The 21,607-nt window shown below is 35.4% G+C and overlaps 1 protein-coding gene across 2 annotated transcripts in view; it reads left to right on the forward strand.

Annotated features, from left to right (window-relative positions):
* Positions 1–21,607, forward strand: part of CNTNAP4 (contactin associated protein family member 4) — a 250,508-nt gene that overhangs the window by 65,280 nt on the left and 163,621 nt on the right. For both annotated transcript variants that reach the window (XM_087741477.1, XM_087741478.1), the window contains exon 3: positions 12,199–12,392. In XM_087741477.1, coding sequence (XP_087597603.1) covers positions 12,199–12,392 — 194 coding nt within the window. The remainder of the gene's footprint in view (positions 1–12,198; positions 12,393–21,607) is intronic.

Here is a 21,607-nt window from a genome sequence, read left to right on the forward strand (position 1 = left end):
ATCGAGGTTGAGATTAAAGCAGTGATAAAAACGGCAGACACAAACATGTTCATCTGTTCAGAGATACTGCCCTGCTCATTCTCTAGCAGAGTATGCAAACATATCACTTCTGCTTAGTACAACTAGAGATGATCTATCTAGCTTTACATTAGAACTATGTGATAAATATCAGGGGGATTTAAGATTTAGTTTGATATTATTTTTAAATTTGTTGCCATTCTTTTTATAGCTCACTGATATTGCTGTTTAACAGTCTCCAAAATGGTGTGTAAATTCTGAAGGAAAATACAAGAGTATCTGAAATATTCTTCTACCTCTTTGCAGTACGGTTAAAAAAAAATTTAGTCCATACCTGTGTCAATCTGCTTTTAATAAATGTCAGTATTTCCTATTAAAATGCCAGTGGTGGATTTATGTTTGAGGAGACAGGAACACAAATTATAAATGAATGTCTGGATCAGAGAAATACAATCTGGGTGTACATATTTGTATTTTTCACTGTAATTCACATCACTGAAGACTGCAGCTTGAGTTAGGAAATTTAATTACCCTGGAAAACATCATCAGAACACTGTCACAGTGGCATATATTTAAAATATTCACAGTCTTCTTGTGTCAAGTATACTGAGGCCAACTGATCAATACAAAATGTTTTAATCTTCCTTTCCTTTTCTTTTCATTCTTTGACCACAGTGAGTAGAATATAGGGATGGCACACTAGCTTAAAGTGAACAGTGGTCAATGAAAAAGAACCAGGTTTGATGTCATTTGATAGTTTGGTTTTATCTGGTTCTTTCACATCTGAGGGAATGAAAGGAAAATAACCAGAAACAAAGAAAAAGATTAAAATTTTTACAAGTGAGTGAATTGCAGAAGTTCAAATATAAAAACGTCTTTGTCAATGTAAAAACATTTTTCGCCATGAAAGCTATGGTTAATTTGCAGTGCTAGCTTTAAATTGCAAGACAGTAGAATAACACGTAAGACTGCTAAACAAGGAAACAAATATAGGTAGTTCACTGAAAGCAGCTGCTATGTAAAGAGCATGTAAAAACTTATTAGACCTGAAAGAAGTTGTATAACTTTATCAAACTATGCTGAACAGTCTATTGGAGTTAGTTATGCCATGCTTTTTTTTGTTGTAACAAATATTGATACAATAAATGCATATTTTCGATTTCTACTCCATTTGGTTTATATTTGCTAACGGAATGTTGTATACACAATTAGAAATTACTTCAGTACAGAATTCTAAAAGAGAATTCTGCTTAAACTCAGTGGTGTAATGAAAGATGGTGGCAATGAGATCTTTTTATTTTTGTTTTCCCCATGAAGTTTTCTATGCATCTTCTACCTATGAACAGAATCATGTCCTCAGACAACATTTACAATGATGAGGTATAAACAATCTCCACTTTGCTGATGAAGAAAGAAAGAAGATTAAGGATGAAAAGTAATGATCCAAATTTCACATACAACAGAATTTACTAATACAGCATCCTAAACCTGGATATACACAGAGACTAGAGAAAGAAAAGAGAACAGCACTACTGCAAGAGCACATTTTCCTAAGAATGAAACAATCTCCCAAATTAAGTCCTCACTTAGTTTCAGCCTTGGATTATTGTTGGAATATGTGCCAAAAAGGGGTACACCTGCAAGCTATGTGAAATTCCTAGTTCCTAGTAAGAGAGATAGTTTGCTGATGATTATCAAATAAAAGTGGATGGTAATAGCTAAGAATGATGAAAATCTTGCAATGAACTGGCACCCTTCCAAAACACTTTTTCCTAAGAAGCATTGCCTGTGAAGAACAAAAACTTTCCCAGCAGAAATCTGCAGGAAGGATATTTTTCTAGTGCCTGCCTTCTGCTGAGGGAAAAAAAATCCCTTTTTAATACATAGCAGGAGCGGCTCAGTCTCAGAGTATATCCTACACAATTACAGCTTCATTATAATATTTCTTAAAAAATCTTATTTATTTAAATGAAAATGTGGTCTACTTTCAAAGAGTAAAATATAGTATTAATTATATGAAAGTGTTTGACTCAAACTTGGGCTTTCCAACACATACAAAACTTGTTGCCTAGTGTAGACTGCTGGTTCATTGCACTTTGTGGTATGATGGTGATGAAAAATCTGAAGAAAAAATACTGGCTTTGATAAGTTTTTGAATCATTGTCAATAAGTTCTCATTTTGATAAACTATGGCAGTCACTTTATAAAATATGTCCCTGGATATATTAACACAATGATTGACTGAGGAGAAATGTCTTTAAAGCATTCTGAAGATGGAATGTAAAATGGGATTCACTCACTCACTCACTCACTCACTCACTCACTCACTCACTCACCTAAATTACTGGTAACACAGAAGCAGAGGAGCAAAATAAAGTTAGCTAGATTCTTCTAACTGGCTCCATGAAGCTAGAGCAAACTTTGTCATTATTAATATCATTTCCCAGCACCTTTCTGTCATGCTGAATCAGATCCAAAATGTCCCTGAAACTTCTCTTGACATAGTAACTGCTACTTATCACAAATGATTATTAAAACCTAACATTCATTTTATAATACCTGCCACAATTTTGAAATTACAATCCTTACATATTAAATATTCTGACAACTGAAAAAATAAATGCAATTGCTCCTTCTCTTCTAAGATCATACTTATTTTCTTCATAGATACTCAGGTTCTGAATATCTTAAAATATGGTAGACCTTCCTACAAAATTAAGCTTGTTTTGTCTTTGAGGCCACTGAAGTTGCTGCTCCACTCACCTTCTTTAAAAGAGAGTCTGTCTGACTGAAACATTCATATAGCTCTCTTCATGTTCTGCCTAGCTCAAAAATCCCTGAAGTTTTTTAGTAGTTCTGATTTCCATTGAGAAAGCTCTGCATGCTACCTATGAAATACTGCTGGGAAAATACAGCTTCCTTACATGGATAAGCTAAAAAATAGCTGTTATTTCTAGACTTATTCCTGTAAATTACTCAGGTAAATTCCTCTCATTCTTCAACTTTTAAGAAGCAAGACTTCTTCACTCATTTCTTGACAGCAAAGGTAACTTATTATAGCTTTCAGAATCAGATGCCATTCATGTGGGACTTTTCGGTCTTTATTCAAACAGCACACCTCATGAAATATTCTTGTGAGTGAGAAGTTCTGCTCTTTTTTTTTTTTTTTTTTTTTTTTTTAGTGTGTAGGGTTTTCCCAAATACCAGGCCTTTCACACACAACAGAATTTACTAATAAATTCTAGTCCCTAACTAATAAATTCTAGTTCCTAAGTAACAATCATCTTTGTTGTTTTCATAATATTTTCTGAAACCTGGCCAAGAGCTCCCCTAACAATCCAGAAAATGTTGGCTCATCTGTTAGGGAAGAATGGGTGGTACTCAAGACCTTCAGAGTTTATACAGCCTGACTAAATCTGATTTTGTTGTAATATAGGGAGATGAGTATTTTTTTCCTAAAAAAGGGCACTATTCAGAAGACTTCTTTGAAGGGGATATCTTCTTTTGATTCCTTGAAACCTATCCAAGATTTCATTCTGTGTTTCTGTTATTGAGACCTTAGTACTTATATTGAGCTTGACCTATCTCTGTCGGTTTGTAACATACGAAGACAAGACCAGAAAACAGCTAAGGAGCTATGCATAAAGTTGGGAGTATTTCTTAGCTTTACCAGTTCTTCTTAATAGTTAGGACAGCTTCAGATAGTAGTTAGTTTCCTAGATTCAACTGATGTTACTTAAACACTACTAAAGTCAGTGGGAAATGATGAAGACATTGAGTGGTTTCCTACAGAATCCAGTTATTCAAGGATACTGAACCATGATACTGTCCTGAAGGACAGCCATGGAGTCTTTTTATACACTGTTAAAGTGGCAGGTTACAACTGCTTTTAGTCTCCCCTAAATGAGTAATATATCTCCTTCATGCAGAAAGTAATTACTTACTAGAAGTCTTAGATTCCCCAATGTTAAGTCCCGGTCTGATTATCAGGCTCAGGGAAGGTTTGTAATGATCCCAAGAGCGAAATTAAGACACAAACGAGGTCATATGCTGCCAATCAGACATTTTATTGGGTAAATATAAAAGAGTAAAGCAATAGGAAAGGCAAGAAATATTAGGAGGAAATTAAGCAAGCATTCAGAGAGATAAGCAAAGGATAGTCACCACCATGGATCCAGCGGTGGCTGGTTGGTCCTCAGTCTTCAGTTTTTCAGTGGTGGATGGCCACACTCAGGTTTTGTTGTGCTGTCTTTTATCTGGTGTTGGAGAGCGAGTTTGCCCTCTCGTTTCCGTTTCGTTACCCAGGGCAACATCACGTACCCAACACACGCACATCTAATATATTGCTGGTGGGCAAGCGGCCTGACCCGGATACCAGTTGGTGTCCTATTATTGGTGGTGCCTGATAAGCCAAAGAATGGCCTGCTGCTTCAGCAAGTTTGCACAAGTTTCCTTGCCAGATGGTGGTACTTGATAAGCCAAAGAATGGTCTGCCCTTGGGTCTTATCACACAAAAGGGTGGTCTACTGTCTGGTCTTATCAGATAAACACACATAAGCAAGCTTTGAGACAGTTGTTCTTAACACTTCAGTCTCTTACACCCAACTATTCAAAGCATACTGTTTTAGTAATCTTTAAATAAAGACGTATTTATTTGTTCTTACAGTTTAGCTGAACACAATATATCTGCTAAACTCCCCAGCTTAAAATAAGAAGAGGAGAGGAGACTGCAGAGATGAAAACACTAAGGTTGTTCCACCTGGGACAGGTTAGACATGGGCCTTTCTTGAGGCAGTGATGACCCTTTTTGAAGAGCTGAGCTTTACTGCATTGAATGCCCTTTTGTCTTTTTAGGTGTTAGGATTGGCTGTTTTGTATGATAGTTTTAAATATAGGTAATATGTGAGTATGAGAAAGACTTTTTAGTCCTGAAAATAATCTCATGGGAAGCAATAGGATTATGCTTAGATCAAAGGCAAAGGATGATGCAGCTATCAAACATGGTTAAAAAATACTATGCAGAAATTTTATATATGGAGCACTGACTGCAGAACTGGCTTCTGATCTAGCAATCCCTCTCTGCCTCCTTCTGTCTGTGTTCAAAGATGATTCTGTGTCCAGTATTTCTTATTCATAGCTCAAGGTCCCTCATCCTCTTCTCAGTTTTACTTGCCACAGTTTATCCATAGTTTCAAATCGTGATGCTTACATTCATGTCTTTTGTCACTGAGATATGACTCAGAACAACATTTCTGCGATAGCTTTTGCATAGCCTTTCTGACAAACTGGCCAAGTTGTGACTTACACTGTTCAGCATCTTTAGCTATTTAGATTCTTCCTGATAATTACTTTTTTTGTATTTTGCTAGTGTGTAAATTGGAGTTTCTAATTGCATCAGCTTGGTTTCTTAGATTGCTTTATTCAAGCACAGGAGAACTAAAATCTAGAAGACAGAGGTTCGATCCCAGTATTCATCCTCTTCCTCAGTTCTGTTACTCAAGAGACTTTTCTAAGGACCAAAGTGGGTTCTCACCTGGTAGTAATCCATCAACACTGTTTATCAGGTATTCCCCTTTCCCCCATCCCTGTCATCAGTCAATAAACTTTTAGAGAACAAAATCCTTGCAGTGTTTACTTAAGTGTAAGCCCACAGTTTTGTAATTCTCCATTTGTGAAGGAGGATGCCTTGCTGTTCTGGTTAAGAAAGGAAATAATGTCAGATTTTGGTATTTTAGGTTTTTTTTGGGATGCTGTAAAATACTTCATTTGACTTTCCTAAGCCTAGGAAGCCTCAGTGGTCAATTACTTGCATGTAGAAAATCTGCTTTGTAATATGCATAGCCAAATTTATCCCTGGTGCAACTTTATTGACTTCAAATTAAAATCAGCTTCTGTTAAATGATCCATATGGGAAATACACAGCTTGGTTAATCAAAGGAAAATATCCTTTATGATGTGTGTTATTTTAAACTTGGATTTTTACTTATATGCATTGCTTGCAGTTATTGAGATTAAATATGCAGAAAACAGACTGAATTTGAAACTAGTACAAATGGTAATTCTGGCTAAATGGTATAACGAACTGCATGTGAAGAAACTTGTGTGAATGCATATATGAGTATGAACTGTATTGTGGTGTACATAACAACATAGGCAATAGTAGTCAGAGCAGGATGAACAAGTATGGGGGTGCTGTTCGTACAAAGGTGGAATCTTTGTATCAGTTTCTATTCTCTGTAGCTCAGAGTTTTTAAAATGAAGCAAAAGGAGCCTGGGAGCCTGACATCTACAGAGACCCAGTTTGGAAAGCTTAGGCATCACCTAATTAATGTAAAAAAAATAAATAAAAATTCCAAATAAATAAATAAATAATCACATTTTCCTCAGTCATTTCTAATTTTGTTCTTTTGTAGCTATTTGCTGACTTTGCTAATTTTTCTGTTTTCAATATCTTAATGATAATGATATTGTCACCCTTGTGACGCTAAGGAATTATGAAAATGCATGTGCTTAAAATGCATATCCTAGCACACAGGAGACAGGATGAGGAAATAATACCTATTCAGCATTGTGACATATTTATATTGGTGTATATGGGGGAAGGCAGAGGATATTTAACATCCAAAACCAAGGAAAACATTCTCATAGAATTTAAACTATATGTGAAGCGCATAAGAATGAAAATCTTCTAGAAATGTAGGCAATCTGAAGGAAAGCAAGTCTTCTCCTGTAAATTTACTGTCTAAATCTAGACAGATTACAGGACTATAATCTTGTTTATAGTTTAGCAACTGAAATGACTAAGAAATTGTTGACTAAACTGTGAGCTGATTGCTTTAATGAATAACACCTCCTTGTATAACTTCTCCAGAAAAGGACTGTGCATTACTTGAGGGGAGGGTGTGAGGAAACCCTAATATATTGTCACTTAACTCACTTGAAAATGAATGTTATAGCACTGTAGAAACAGAAATCAAGAATAATGAATGTTCACAAGGCAAACTTTGGTTCAATAATATACAAAAGATGCATGATTGCTTAGATTTTATATCTAGTACAAATCAATCAATTTTATTGCATTAAAAATATCAAGAGCTTAGGAAATTTTCCAAACATTTAATCCTCAGTTTATTTATGAATATTACATAAGATGAAGGAGTTTACTTATAAATTGGTATGTACAAGTGACTGCTGGAAACTTTCAACTTTGATTTAATCACTGCTAAGCTGGATGAAACCAGCCTCCCAGTAACCATAGACACTCCATTAACCTGTCAGCCATCAAGGTAAGCTGGCAAGTTGCTACTAAAATGGGGTTGAAAAACAGAGATTCATGAGTTAAGAAAAAGAGTACTTCAGAAAAAGTATGAGGTTGCTCGATGTGTTCAGTAAATTAATGTACTTTAAAGAGAATTACACTGTATCTGTACAAATTTTTTTTCAAACATTTGTATTAAAGAACAACAAAAATAGGAAGAACTGACATTAAATAGAATCAAGAGATTTTACTTATCATGTGCAACTTCAAGTCAGCATGTTCTTCATAAAAAGGAACTGTGTAATGCTTGGTTTTTTTAACAGAAATCAAGCATGAAACTTACATGTTTTTGCAGCCTGAATGTAGATTTTTGGCATAGTGCATGCAACTAATCTCAGTAATGGCAAGAGACAGTGGAAAATAAAGAGGGTTAAACACCTCCTGAGACAAAGTTAAAAAAAAGTATCTCTAGATATAGGTTGTCTCACCTGTGGCTATTAGAAAATAGAGTAAGAGGTAATAGAAGAAAATCTATGCTTTACATAAAGAAAAGTTAGATAATTAAGGTGACGGCTGCAAACTCAACCATTCAGTTTAGGGATGACAATGTTATGTTCTTCCTGTAAATCTTAGTTTAGCCCTGTGTGTTCATACATTTTAGTACAGTCTTGATTAACGTACAGAGTATCTGCACCCTCACACAGACTCTTGAGGACCTTCCCAGGTCTCCCCAGAAACATCGATACCACACAGCATGAACATCTCACAAGCCTTTCAAGTTTTCAGCAAGATCCTTTTGACATCTGTTATACCACCAACTTTTATGCATAGAATCATGGAATCATAGAATCGTTTATCTTGGAAAAGACCTCTAAGATCATCAAGTTCAACCATTAACCTAGCACTGCCAAGTCCACCACTAAACCATGACCTTAAGCACCATGTCTACCTGTTTTTTAAAATACCTTCAGGGACGGAGACTCAACCACTTCCCTGGGTAGCCGGTTCCAATGCCTGACTACCCTTTCGGTGAAGAAGTTTTTCCTAATATCCAAACTAAACTTCCCCTGGCACAACTTGAGGCCGTTTCCTATCGTGCTATCACTTGTTACTAGGGAGAAGAAACCGACCCCCACCTCACTACAATCTCCTTTCAGGTAGTTGTAGAGAGCAATAAGATCTCCCCTCAGCCTCCTTTTCTCCAGACTAAACAACCCCAGCTCCCTCAGCCGCTCCTCATAAGACTTGTGCTCTAGACCCTTCACCAGCTTCGTTGCCCTTTTTTGGACAAGCTCCAGCACCTCAATGTCCTTCTTGTAGTGAGGGGCCCAAAACTGAACACAGCAGTCGAGGTGCGGCCTCACCAGTGCCGAGTACAAGGCCACTATCACCTCCCTGGTCCTGCTGGCCACACTATTCCTGATACAAGCCAGGATGCCATTGGCCTTCTTGGCCACCTGAGCACACTGCTGGCTCATGTTCAGCCGGCTGTCAACCAACACCCCCAGGTCTTTTTCAGCCAGGCAGCTCTCCAGCCACTCCTCCCCAAGCCTGTAGCATTGCACGGGGCTGTTGTGACCCAAGTGCAGGACCTGGCACTTAGCCTTGTTGAATCTCATACAGTTGGCCCCGGCCCAATGATCCAGCCTGTCTAGAACCCTTTGTAGGGCCTTCCTACCCTCCAGCAGATCAACACTTCCACCCAACTTGGTGTCATCTGCAAACTTACTGAGGGTGCACTCGATCCCCTCATCCAGATCATCCATGAAGATATTGAAGAGGACCGGCCCCAACACTGAGCCCTGGGGAACACCACTCGTGACTGGCTGCCAACTGGATTGGACTCCATTCACCAGTGCTCTCTGGCCTCCGCTGTCCAGCCAGTTTTTAATCCAGCGCAGAGTGCACTTATCCACTTATCCACGCCTTGAGCAGCCAGCTTCTCGAGGAGAATGCTGTGGGAGACAGCGTCAAAGGCCTTACTGAAGCGGGTAACATGAAAGCGGGTTTATGAAAGGGAGGTCCTGCTTGACTAACCTGGTCTCCTTCTATGACAAGGTGACACGCTTAGTGGATGAGGGGAAGGCTGTGGATGTTGTCTACTTAATGGCCAGAAGCTCTTTAGAAGGGATAGGCAAGGAAGGAGAGGTGGTGGGGTAGCCTTGTACATTAGAGAGTGTTTTGATTGTCTAGCTCTCAATGAAGGTAATGATAAGGTTGAGTGCTTATGGGTAAAGATCAGAGGGAAGGCTAATAAGGCAGATATCCTGTTGGGAGTCTGTTATAGACCACCCAACCAGGATGAGGAAACAGACGAAGTACTCTATAAGTGGCTGGCTGAAGTCTCACAATCTCTAACCCTTGTTCTTATGGGAGTCGTCAACTTACCAGATCTCTTCTGGAAATACAACACACCAGAGAGAAAGCAGTCTCCGAGGTTCCTGGAGTGTGTGGAAGATAACTTCCTGACGCAGCTGGTAAGCAAGCCAGCCAGGGGAGGTGCCCCGCTGGACCTGCTGTTTACGAACAGAGAAGGCCTGGTGGGTGATGTGGTGGTCGGAGGCTGTCTTGGGCTCAGAGACCATGAAATGATAAGAGTTTTCAATTCCTGGAGAAGTAAGGAAGGGGATCAGCAAAACCTCTGCCCTGAACTTTAGAAGGGCAGACTCATGACAGTCTATGTAATTACATTTGCCTCCTTTAAGTGCAGAATACCACTTTTACATTATACTTATTTTCACTGAATATCTGTCTTATCTTGCTCTTTTCTTTGCTTCCTGTTCTCCATCTTCATTCTCAGAGACATGTCTGTATTTCTTCTGTTAGATGTAGTCAGTTAAGTGTTTACTTAAGGAAGAATATATTCTTTGTCAGAACTCACATTTATTAGAGACAGTTCAAATTTTGAAGGAATCTGTTTTCAGAAACTGCTAATTCTTGCCCATTTTGTCAACTTGCATGTACAAACATTGGGGTTTTTGAGTTATGTGATGTGAATATTACGTCAGAATTGTTTTCTTATCATCCTTTTTGAAAAAATATTCTAAATTTATTGGGAAAAGGCATGGGTGGGATAAAATGGTTGTCTTTAAGTTGTGCTGAGACTAACTGTAGCTGTATTTAAATTAGTTTCCAAAATAATTGTATTACTAATTATGATTATGTGAAAATTCAAATCCCCACTCAGCTACAGTTTCCATGACAAACAGGTTCATAGAGAAACTATGGAATGTTCATATGTAGAAAATGCTATAGGTATATCCTGGATCTGATGTCTCCACTTATGAAGAAATGAATCAAAGGAGTAACTCAGTGGGAGTTTAGGCAAAATATCTCAAATATTTATGTGAAGTTCTAAATCCTGATTTAGGTAAAAAGCTAAAAAAAATTTTAGAAATCTACACAGCCTTTAACTCCACCCGTAGATTTAAATCTGTTACATTTTAATTAGTTCATAAATGTGTGGACAAAGGAGTTGTTACACACATGAAGCTTTATGTATTTTTCTCAGCTCTTTCCACTTACCTTGCTTTGTAGAATGAACTTCACTTTTTCTGGCTTATGAACACCTACATGATTTCCCACCATTTCATTTTTAAATGACAGTTCTAAATCCCTAAGTAACAATTCTTTTCTTTTTTTCTAAAGGAGGTAATGTTAAGAACTTGACTCATGACCCTGAACAGAATTAAACCATATGTGATGTTTTATTTATGAAATGTTATGCATCTTGAAGGCTATACAAACATAAGATCGGATTGCAGTTGTCTATTTCCACATAATACAGTGTTTATTGATTGTTGTGGGAACTAGATATATCTCTTCTTCTTGTTCTGTATCTGTATGCTTTGAAAACTTTTCAAGGTGCCTCTTATGTTATGTGAGTTTGTCTGAATTAGATCCAAAACTGCGCTTATGAAATAGATCTTTTATCATTTGTTGTCACCCCATTCTCTAATAAAACCCACCAGATGCTAACCATGTCTGAATACTTGCAAATTTTGCAAAATATTTTCATAAAACAACATTTTTTTCTTATGAGACTGTTTGCGACCAACCCTTGGGCTTTTCCATACAACTTTACAGACAAGGTAATAGCCTGATCTGAGTAAATAAAGGCAAACTAAGGAAGACAAGGGAGAACGGGATTCATATGATGTATTTCTTCATTTCAGCATGTCTTTCTGATTAGTTAAAATGCTGTGAGAGTTTTATGTAGAGCTATGTGTTTTGGGTTAAGCTTTATCTTTGAGAACTGGTCTGTCTCCTGATTGAAACTGCATGTGTATACCTCACACTCTTTTACAGTTTTGCCTGCAAATTTGTTGGTTGCTTTAAGAGGCGTGTGTAAATTTATCATCGAACTGTGCTTTATTGCTTCATATACAAATCTGTGTATCCAGGACTCACAGAACAGAATAATGCAGAATCATTCAGGTTAGACAGGACCTCAGGAGATCTTCTAGTCCATATACAATGAAATTGAGATGTATAAAACAAATATACAAAATTCTGAGGATTTGACTTGAAGCGCTTTGTCTAATTGGATAAGAATTACTCTGTATAATTCATTACAAAAGCTAGAGAGAGAAAAAAGGGAGTGAATAAATTCACAATGACTTTTAATAGTTACAATTTGTTACATATATCAAGTAATCTGCATAAATTTTTATAATAGTTGTTAAATAATATCAAGACAGTCTTGGTGCAACTATATCTTGAATTAGAATTGTAGAATCATAGAATGGTTTGGGTTGGAAAGGACCTTTAAACATCATCTAGGTTCAAAGCCCTGCCTTGGACAAGGACATCTTTCACTAGATCAGGTTGCTCAAATGAATTAATTCATTTTTGCATATACAAGTTTTGTGTTAACTTGATTCTTTTAGGAATGCATTTCAATCTTTTTCTTTCCTTTTAAGGTGCTGGTGGCTGGTCTCCACTTGCGTCCAATAAATATCAATGGCTTCAGATTGATCTTGGTGAAAGAACTGAGATTACTGCTGTTGCTACTCAAGGTGGTTACGGAAGCTCTGATTGGGTAACAAGCTACCTTCTGATGTTTAGTGATAGTGGACGAAACTGGAAGCAGTATCGTCAAGAAGAAAGCATTTGGGTATGTTCTTTTAATAATGAGAATTAAGTTTCTGCAGAAGACTTAAAATACTCATGCTATACATTGTTGCAAATATAAGCAAAGCAGTGGAACATAAAGAACTGCACTGAAAGTGTTTAGATAATTAAATATACAAACTAAATTAGCTTTTGACAAAACAAAAGGCTGTAAAAAGCAAACAAACATCTAAAACCTAGCCTTTGCATTACTCCATTAACTGTAAAGCAGGTATTCTGAGAACTAAAACTGTACTGCAAAATCTCTTTTGTGTTGCTATGTATGGCTAAAGTTGTTTTCCCAAAGTATTGATCCCAATGTGTTAAACCTGTCTTTTTAATTAGGAAAATAATAATAATAATAATAATATTTGCTTTATTTTTTCTGGGACATTTAATCTGCTTGTAAAAATAGAAAGAAGCAACACAAAGAATTCAAAATCACAACCAAATAAATCCCAGTTTATTTAAAAACAAATACATCCTAAGCAATATTTAAATTTTGGTCATATAATTCAGAGTCTAGTTTCTGATGTTCCAATCAATTATCTCCTGTTAGCTTTGTAGCTAATAATAATTAATAAGCCTTGCTATGCTCATCACCTTCTATTCACATGAATTTTATTGAGATCAAAGGGTAAGCAATACCAGACAGATGATGTCCGAAATCCATATGGAAATTTGAATGATATGGTTATAGACCAGAGTTGCATCTTTCCTTGATCCCCAGTGATTAGCAGCTTGGACTAAAGTAAGACTACTGGCACTTGTGGTCTACAATTTTATCCTGTCAATTTACTTCTGTCCTTTTGTCCATTGAAAGAGATGATTCATTTTTAAATTTTACTAAGCTTTAGGCTTCAGTTGTTTCCTGCTGCAGTTAAACATTATGTTAAAATGTATTTTGTTTTATGCATTTTAATTTTGTTGATTTTTTGATTCAAAATGTTCTTGTCACTCTTCTTGTCAAACCCCATCTATGATATAATGATACTATGCAATGACTTACTTATTGCATAATTATCTTTCTTTTTGAATTTGCTACATACTTCTGCTTCAGATTGTGTTTTCTTAACAAAGAGAAATAAATGAGCTTCTAATCCATATGGCTGTGAGGATTGAGAAAGAAAAACAATCTTCTAAATGTTAAATGAGCATAAGCTGCTACAATATTGTCTTTACCCATCTTCAGACAGACTGATAAGACAAATCTGACAGGTAGAGATGCTTGATCTCTTCACGGAGGGCTCTTTTGAAATCCCATATTGGTATTGCAAGTAGTGATGTAGATAGTTATTTCTTGAATATTGCCACCAGTAAAATATCAAACAAAAGTTAAAAAAAATTGTTAGATGCTGATGCAGCCATTAGGGTAAGGAGGTTTTTAGATCTGTAGGAGGGGAAAAGTAAGGTTTCAATTCCATTATCTCAAATTTAATAAAAAAATGATTATTTTAATGATTTCAATGCAGATTGGAAGTATAGCTTGCAGGCAGTGATGAATAATTCAAGGATGTAAACCATCAAATTCAGGGAAAGTCTATTGATCTTTTTTATGTATCTTTATTTAGGAGTTCTGCTTCTAGGGGAACATATTTTCTCTTTTCTAAACTAATGCATAGATGTAGTCTTGGAATGAAACTCTTAAATCTCTATTTATTTTATAGATTTTCTCTGACTGTTATCTATTTATGTTAAGTCTTCTTAAATGAAGTGCCCAAGTTCATTTCAGGCAAGAACTTCCCACATTTTATGGTACCTACTGTGTTATTTCTGTCCTCTTTTTAACTGAGTCATTGCGCTATTACAAGACTGTTTACCAGAGGTAACTTTTTTCCTTTTTTTTTGACTACTACTGTGCATTAGAAAGATGGAAGATGCCCAGTTTTGAGGGCCCTGTGTTGTTACAAGTACTTCAGAATTCTTCACTGTATTTAAGGATTTGCACTTTGTAATCACTCTTTCTAAACTTAAGCAGAAAATATACTTATCTTCTATACAATTTCACAGCTCCCTACTTTTTTTTTCCTTTTCAGAAGTTAGTTTTGAATTGTCTTTGTCACCTTATGGCTTATGTTAGCTTAAGTTTCTGAAGCTCCTGTCATCAGTGAAGCTGATCACAGTTTTTTCTCTCACTGTAAAATTTTTGTAACAACTGAGATGCAAAGAGGACTATCTAGTCATCTGCAAATGATCTAGTTATAAAAACTCTCTTTATAGTCTGCAGAAAAGGTAGTCTTTTCTAAGGCTGGTTGCTCTGACCTTAGATGTCTTTGTTAGGCTGAAATGAATCATGTACAACTATCTTACCCCTCCCCCACCTATAAATTGTTTCATTGTCTATTGGTGCTGAATTTCGATGTAGATATTCTAAAGTTAGGTGAGATGAATCTATCTCCCCTCTTGTGGCTGCTAAAAATTATTTGTTTTCAAAATATTCTCTGCATATTAGGAATTAGTTTAGCAGGAATCATGGTGACTGTAGTCTTTACCCGTACAATATACCTTGATCTCAGTCTTCTCCTTGACAGTTGACTGATGACCTAAATGTGTGTCTTACTTGCTATCTTATACCTGTAAGGAGTTTTTCTCTCATGTAGATTTTATTTATTGTTTAAAATCCTTTAATTACTAAAGAAACTTTTGAAACACTAACTCCATTATGGTTACTAGGACTGCTCTCATTGTAGATAAAGTATTGTTAAGCATAGTTAGGTATAGTTTTTCTCAGTTCAACAAAAAAAAACCTATTTGCACACTCATTTTGTTTTCCTTCCTCACTGACATAACAATCGCTGTCTTTTTTAAAGTTATCGCGAAGTATTTTCTGCACTGCTCTTGATACGTATATTAAGATTTTTCAGGCAGCAATTCCTAAGATCATTATTAACATATTTTTAAAAGTTGGTACAGTTCTGGCCAAGATATAGTTTTCAAGTGAAGCAGTCGTTATTAATGGTAAAATACATATTTTTGGACAGAAATCTTTCCCTTTGAGAAGGATTAGTTTAATCTTGTAAAGAGATTAATTCAAATTATTTTTTATTTTCTTTAATGTTATGGTAAATGTAAATGTGTTTGAACAAGGAATGTTGTGTGTCTTTATGTCTATGTTCTTCAACCTATTTCTATTTTTTCCATTCCTTAGGGTATAATTTGAGATGCAGTAAAGCCCAACCTCCCAAGCCCAACCTTTTGCAAAGGTTTTTTTTCTTTTACCGCTAAAATGAGCAGTGGTTGCAAAACTGTTTGTATATTAAGCTAGCAGATTTTTACTCTGGAAAATAAAATTGTTTTCACTTGTTTTCTTTCAAAGTTCAGTAGGTATACAGTAAAACATCATAAAAAATGTACAGTAAACTTAAACTTCCGTTCAAGAAATGTTAAGAAAAATTTTATGTCTTTAAATATTACCTTTAATAGCAGTACTGCTATTATTTCTTCCTAGCAATTTGTATTCTAGATATCATCACCGGTATTTTATCTATGAGGAATCTCATATATTAATCCTTTTAACTAGTGTAGTTTCTAGTTTTAACTAATTTCATAGCTTTGTATCACAAATGTTTTTATGCTGTGTACTCTCTCCTTAATATTACTAATTAAATGTTTCTTTTAAAAGGAGAATAATAAGGTAAACGGAGATTATATTCTCCATCATCTTCAAAAGGAGGAGCTAAGAGAGGGGTGAAGGAGTGCAATTTACAGTTTGAATGACAAGTTTCCCATGGCTGATAGTTTCAGTGAAAACATTAGTGACACAGCTCATGGGGAAATATATTACAATGCCATTCATTAGCAGGAGTGTTGAAGAAGAAAAGAAATACAATTTATCTTCAATTAAAAGTTGACCATTTCTTCTCTGATACAGTTGGGGAAATATACAGAAATTCAGCCTTTGGTTTTGTTGGTTTGTTGTGGTTTTTTTTCCTGAGAGAATAATGATTTATCCATTCCACAACTATGACCCAAGTTTCAGTTTTATTTTTTTGAATCTTTCTTCTAAAGTTTATGTCCAAAGCAGAGGAATTAAAAGTAATATTTATACAATGTTAGCTAAAGTTTGGGGAAATTCTGACCATTTTTGTAACATCTATTTTAAAAGGCAAATCTTTGTGATATAGAAGTACGTTTATGTCTGTGTATGTTTGTATGTATATTTAAGTTCTCAGGTCTATTTTCCATTTTATTTACCTTAGCTGAAGTTAAAGCTGGAAGTTTGTTTTATCATAATTTGCTCAATCTTGTGAGTTTGCATAGAAGTAGTTTCATTCTAACAGTTACTATTCTGTTGGTATGTATTAAAATTGTATAAATGTTGAATGGTTTGTTATGCATGTGTTGATACATGTATTCCCAAATTCCTCTTTAAAGGATTCAGGGTGTTAGAGTTTATTGGAAATTTCTCATGCTGTAAAATGACTCGCCATTATGGAAAGTTCCAGGTTAAGGAATACCGAATCACAAGTATTCCGTGATAGTCACATTATACGATTCAAGAGTGTGGAATTGCTTCACTGTTTTCATGAAGCTGGTGGCTTTTCCTCAGTCTCAGAGATTCATGTGTTTGCTACAAGCTATGATCCTTCTCCTTGGAGACAAATCAGAGTCACTCTTCTGATCATAATCTGCTTCACTGTAAAAGCAAAAGGCTGTATCTATATATTACTTTGCTGGACTTCTATTAAGTACTTCTATGAACCAAAACAATTTTCTATTGATTCCTTCTGCAGCCCAAGGCATAGATAGTTTCAATGGGTATGCCATCACTGCATTTTCATTAGGTACAGATTCCAAATGTTGTGACTTCAGTACACAGACTGGCGTGTCACTTTTTCTTTTGCTACTCTCAGAAAATAACAAACCTCTTTGTCTATGAACTAAAGTAGGGCAGATGGTGATGACTTCAACACAGTTGGTTCTGATGTGCCTATATTTTCATAGCTTGTTCATCATTCACTTGTCTTGCATTTTCGTTCAAAAAACTCCCAACACAACAGTTTTAACTACTTGACTCAACTATGTAACTCAAGGACATATAACTTAGTTGTAACTGACCTCTGTCTTTCTGTAACATCCTCAAAGAGAAAATCATCACAGAGTTTGCCAGGTTGTATAATGTATGTGTAAAAACTCCAAAGTGCACCAGTATGTTTAAAGGGGTTAACAGAAAAATATTTGCAGCTTTAAATTTTTAAATTCTTCCTTGTAAAGAACAGTAGCATAAAAGATAAGCAAACTGTGTTTTATTTTATCATGTAGATTAAAAACCCTCTGCATCCTATGCAGAGTGTGTGTTTTAAATAAAAAAAAAAATATTAAAAAGCAACTGAATGCGCATCCCAAAATTGTAAAATGTGTCATTGGCATCAAAATGTCTTGTCTCTGAAATGTTCTGTTTCAGGAAGATTTGTTAAAATAACAACAGGTGCAGTCATGGCATCACTATCATCTAAAATATTAGATATACAAATCCAATACATGAAACCAAGAGCCACAAGGATGGGAATCAGCAAGAGAGTAGTGAAAAATGGTGATTATCAAAATCCATGCAGGCCAGAAGTAAATTTCCTAGTATATTGAATTACATGAAAAATTCTCAGGATCTGAAAATGAGAGATGGTACTTTGAAGTTTAATGGCACATAAACAAATTAGCTGTGTCATGCTAGCTTAAGATGATAATTTGAAGACTTTCACCTTTAAAAATTTTTGTGTTATTAAGGTAAGCATCAAATGTACTTCTTTTTATAGAGTATGCGGAATGATATTACATAAGCTTTTGTAGTTTTTTTGTATTTATATTTTCTTCCTTATTTCACCATTATAATAATTATAGTGTTCCATACATAAATAGTTCCAGATATTAAAAAAAATACAAATCATTTTTTCCAGAGCCCTTTAGATGGTATATGTAACGGTGCATATCCATATGGTGTTATTTATCTATTGTAATAATGTTTTTCTGTCACTGAATATAGTTATGGCAAGGAAATAATTTTATATTGTGTAGCACAATTGGCTTATTTCACAGCTTAATGTAACATACAGGGTTTTTTGGTTGTGTGTGTTTTGGGGGTGGCATGTTCCTGAGTGAGAGATGAGTAGTGGAAGGGGGCATTTTTATCTTCCATTGAACCCATACAAGATGTGTCCAAAGAAGAATCTAAAATCCCATCTGAGATAAGAAAGATGAGGTTCAGTGAAAAAGGGTTGAATACTGAAACATTTATTGAATTCAGACATCTAAAATGTTTGATTAGTCTGTTATTTCACTTGACGTGAGGAGGAGAATACAGACACGTGAATAATTTATAACTAATAATTTATTCAATGAACTTTTGCATTTTCTACCTGAGAATTGTCTGTTAGAGTGTGATTTCCATAAATGAATTTTCTATTTTCAAATTATTTGTAGAATAGTGCTTTTAAAAATAGTTTGTGAATTTTATTCAGCTTGCTACAGCATTCAGGAATATATCCTGGGCTGTTTTCAATATGTACACAGATCACAGTGATATGTTTAAATTTTCCAACTAAGTAACCATAAAAGTTAAGATCAGGGCTTCCTGAGTAAAAGTTCAGAATAATAAACTTGAAATTAATTTTCCAGAAGAATTCTGTACTAATTTCATGACACTGTGGTGAATATATTTACAATACCCCATGAACTAGAAAATTGTGGGCAGGGAAAACAAATGAGATAAGAAAATGGTTAAAATAATTTAAGTTAAAAAAGATTTTGAGTGCTCAATTTTAACACCTGCACAGTTATAGAGGAAATTAAATCCAAAAATCTGGGAACAGTTAATCTTGTGGATATTTCTAGTAATATCTGATTTCTTGCCCTTCCTCTTTTGTTCCACAGCAGCTGCTTATCTTTTGTAATTGTCAGAAATAGTACATTGAATAACATTTTCAAAGCTCTTTGGTCACCTGGTAAAGCATTATAAAATAACACAAAACCTGTCTTCTTTGTCTTCCTTGCAACCTAAACAATGTTTTGGTGTAGGTACATGCCTATACCTACATCCACAAATGCAAAGATATATTCCACCATAGAAAACTGACTGATACAGATTCTAATCAAGAGAATTTGCATAAAAATAAACCTTATATGTCTCTATAATTGGGAGGGATACAGGCAGACTGATGTCAGGTAATATTGCTCAAACAGTGTTTTGCCCACTTTTTGCATGGGGAAGAAGCTTACAAGTGTGTAGTTGAAATACAAAAAGAGAAACAGTTGAGTGGAGAAAAATGCTGGGGGATGCAGGAAGAAGCAAAAAGAAGAAACCAAAGGAGGAGAATACTCTGACTTGGGGTAAAAGGAGCTTGAAGGGAAAACTGAAAAATGCAGTATGAAGAAAATCAGAGATACAAGGAAGCTTGGAAGGAATGATAAATGCATGGGTCTGCTGTGCAGAAGCTTTTGTGAAACTGGTTGCACTCATAAGCTTCCATTTATGATGAGGACATTATGATATTTATCTAAAACATTAAAATTTCTGAACTTAACTTTTAAGCTTTTGGATTTCCATATCCACTTCTCTTTAAAATGCACTCTGACCACACTGCCATTTTTGGACACTTAAATGGCAATCTAATAAGGCTAATTTAGCAGTCACAATGATTAATGCTCTGTATAAAAGAACTTATAGTAGGTGAAGAGATGAATGCATGCGTCAAGGTTAACCTGTCCCAGAATATCTATACAAGCTAAAAAGAAGAAAAAAAAGATTGAAACATCAGCAAATAATGCAGTGTTCTAAATAAAATCCAGATAAATTTTGTGGCTAAACATTAAAGAAATTATTAATGCCATAGCAGGTAAAATATATATTGTCACTGCATATATTATGGCAGTCCATATGTGGGGAAAAAAAAAGTTACATGCACACAGTTAAAGAAACCATATTTAACTAAGGACAAGATGCCTTGAAAATACACACGTCCAGCAACATGTAGTAGTAAATGTTCTACTAGAATTAGACATTCACAGGTTAGTTTTAATGTATGTGTTAATATTGCGGTCATTAAATTGCCTAGATGAACAGAAGCTTTGAGAACCAAATTTTAATGTGTTAGGATAACACTTTGTTATTTTCAGGACTACTGCCCAGGTAAACTATTAACCTAGCATGAGAGTTGGATTCTGGGACTGGTCTTGATCAGAGCTCTTTTTCTGACAGTTACGTGCTGCATCAGGATCACCTTAAGAGAAAGCGGTAGAAAAGCAACTACAACTTGGTGTATTTGCATAGTATAAGAGAAACAGCAAGTAGCCAGTTCATTGCTTCTGCCTTTCTCTGCACATTTAGTTAGAGAGTTTGTGCTATAAAAGTCTGAGCACGACTTTGCACTTCTAATATGCACAAATCCTGGAAAATGCAGTGCTATTATCTTGAGTTGGTTTTATAAATATCAATAGTAATTTTTCATGAAGGTAATTATTTTCTTTAGACCTCTGATTATCTCTAATCTAAATATGGTGACAGTGGCACACTGTTTTTCCATGAAAATAATTCACTGTGATAGATGCTGAATTATTATACATTGTTTCTACTGATTGATTGTCTTAAAGTCAATAACATTTTAATAGCCACTTTGTGAAAAATACTGTAGGAAGTATTACAACTAGAAAAAAATGTTTTAGTTCTTTGCCTCTCAGGTGTTGGCTGTTCTAGAGTGATATGGTACTGATCATATCATTCTCATACTAATATGAAATGTTTGTGCTTGAACACATATTCCTGCCTGAAAATGGCTTATGATGGATGGGAAAAATTGTGCTGTGAATAGGAAAATATTGTCCCTATTTTCTGCAACAGACAGACTGTGAACATTGCAGGTGACTTAAGGAAATCAAGCTGTCTTTGAAGAAAACAGTTCATCTTCATAAAGAGAATGGTATGTGTTTAGTTTGCTCAAGGCCTGTTGACCTAGCAAGTAGTAGTAGACCCCACATTCAACTTCTCTCCTATTTACCTCAGCCACTCTCTCAGATGTAGCAAAAATACTTTCAGAAATGGACTTCAGACCTCATTTGGAAGCATCTCTCTATTATACATGAATTTGTTTTATGCCTAGTATAATGCCTGAGGTTTAAAGTTAACCAAAGAGAAAGCCCCGAATTTTTACAAAAACTTTGGTCACTGAATTTCAGAGAAAACCTCAAGTTTATTTTGAGTATATACAGTCTGAACCCTGGTATTGTGGT

The sequence above is a fragment of the Nipponia nippon genome, unplaced genomic scaffold, assembly GCF_047370975.1.
Source record: "Nipponia nippon isolate SJK-2023a ecotype South Korea unplaced genomic scaffold, ASM4737097v1 scaffold_8, whole genome shotgun sequence".
In the NCBI taxonomy this organism is placed as follows: domain Eukaryota; kingdom Metazoa; phylum Chordata; class Aves; order Pelecaniformes; family Threskiornithidae; genus Nipponia; species Nipponia nippon.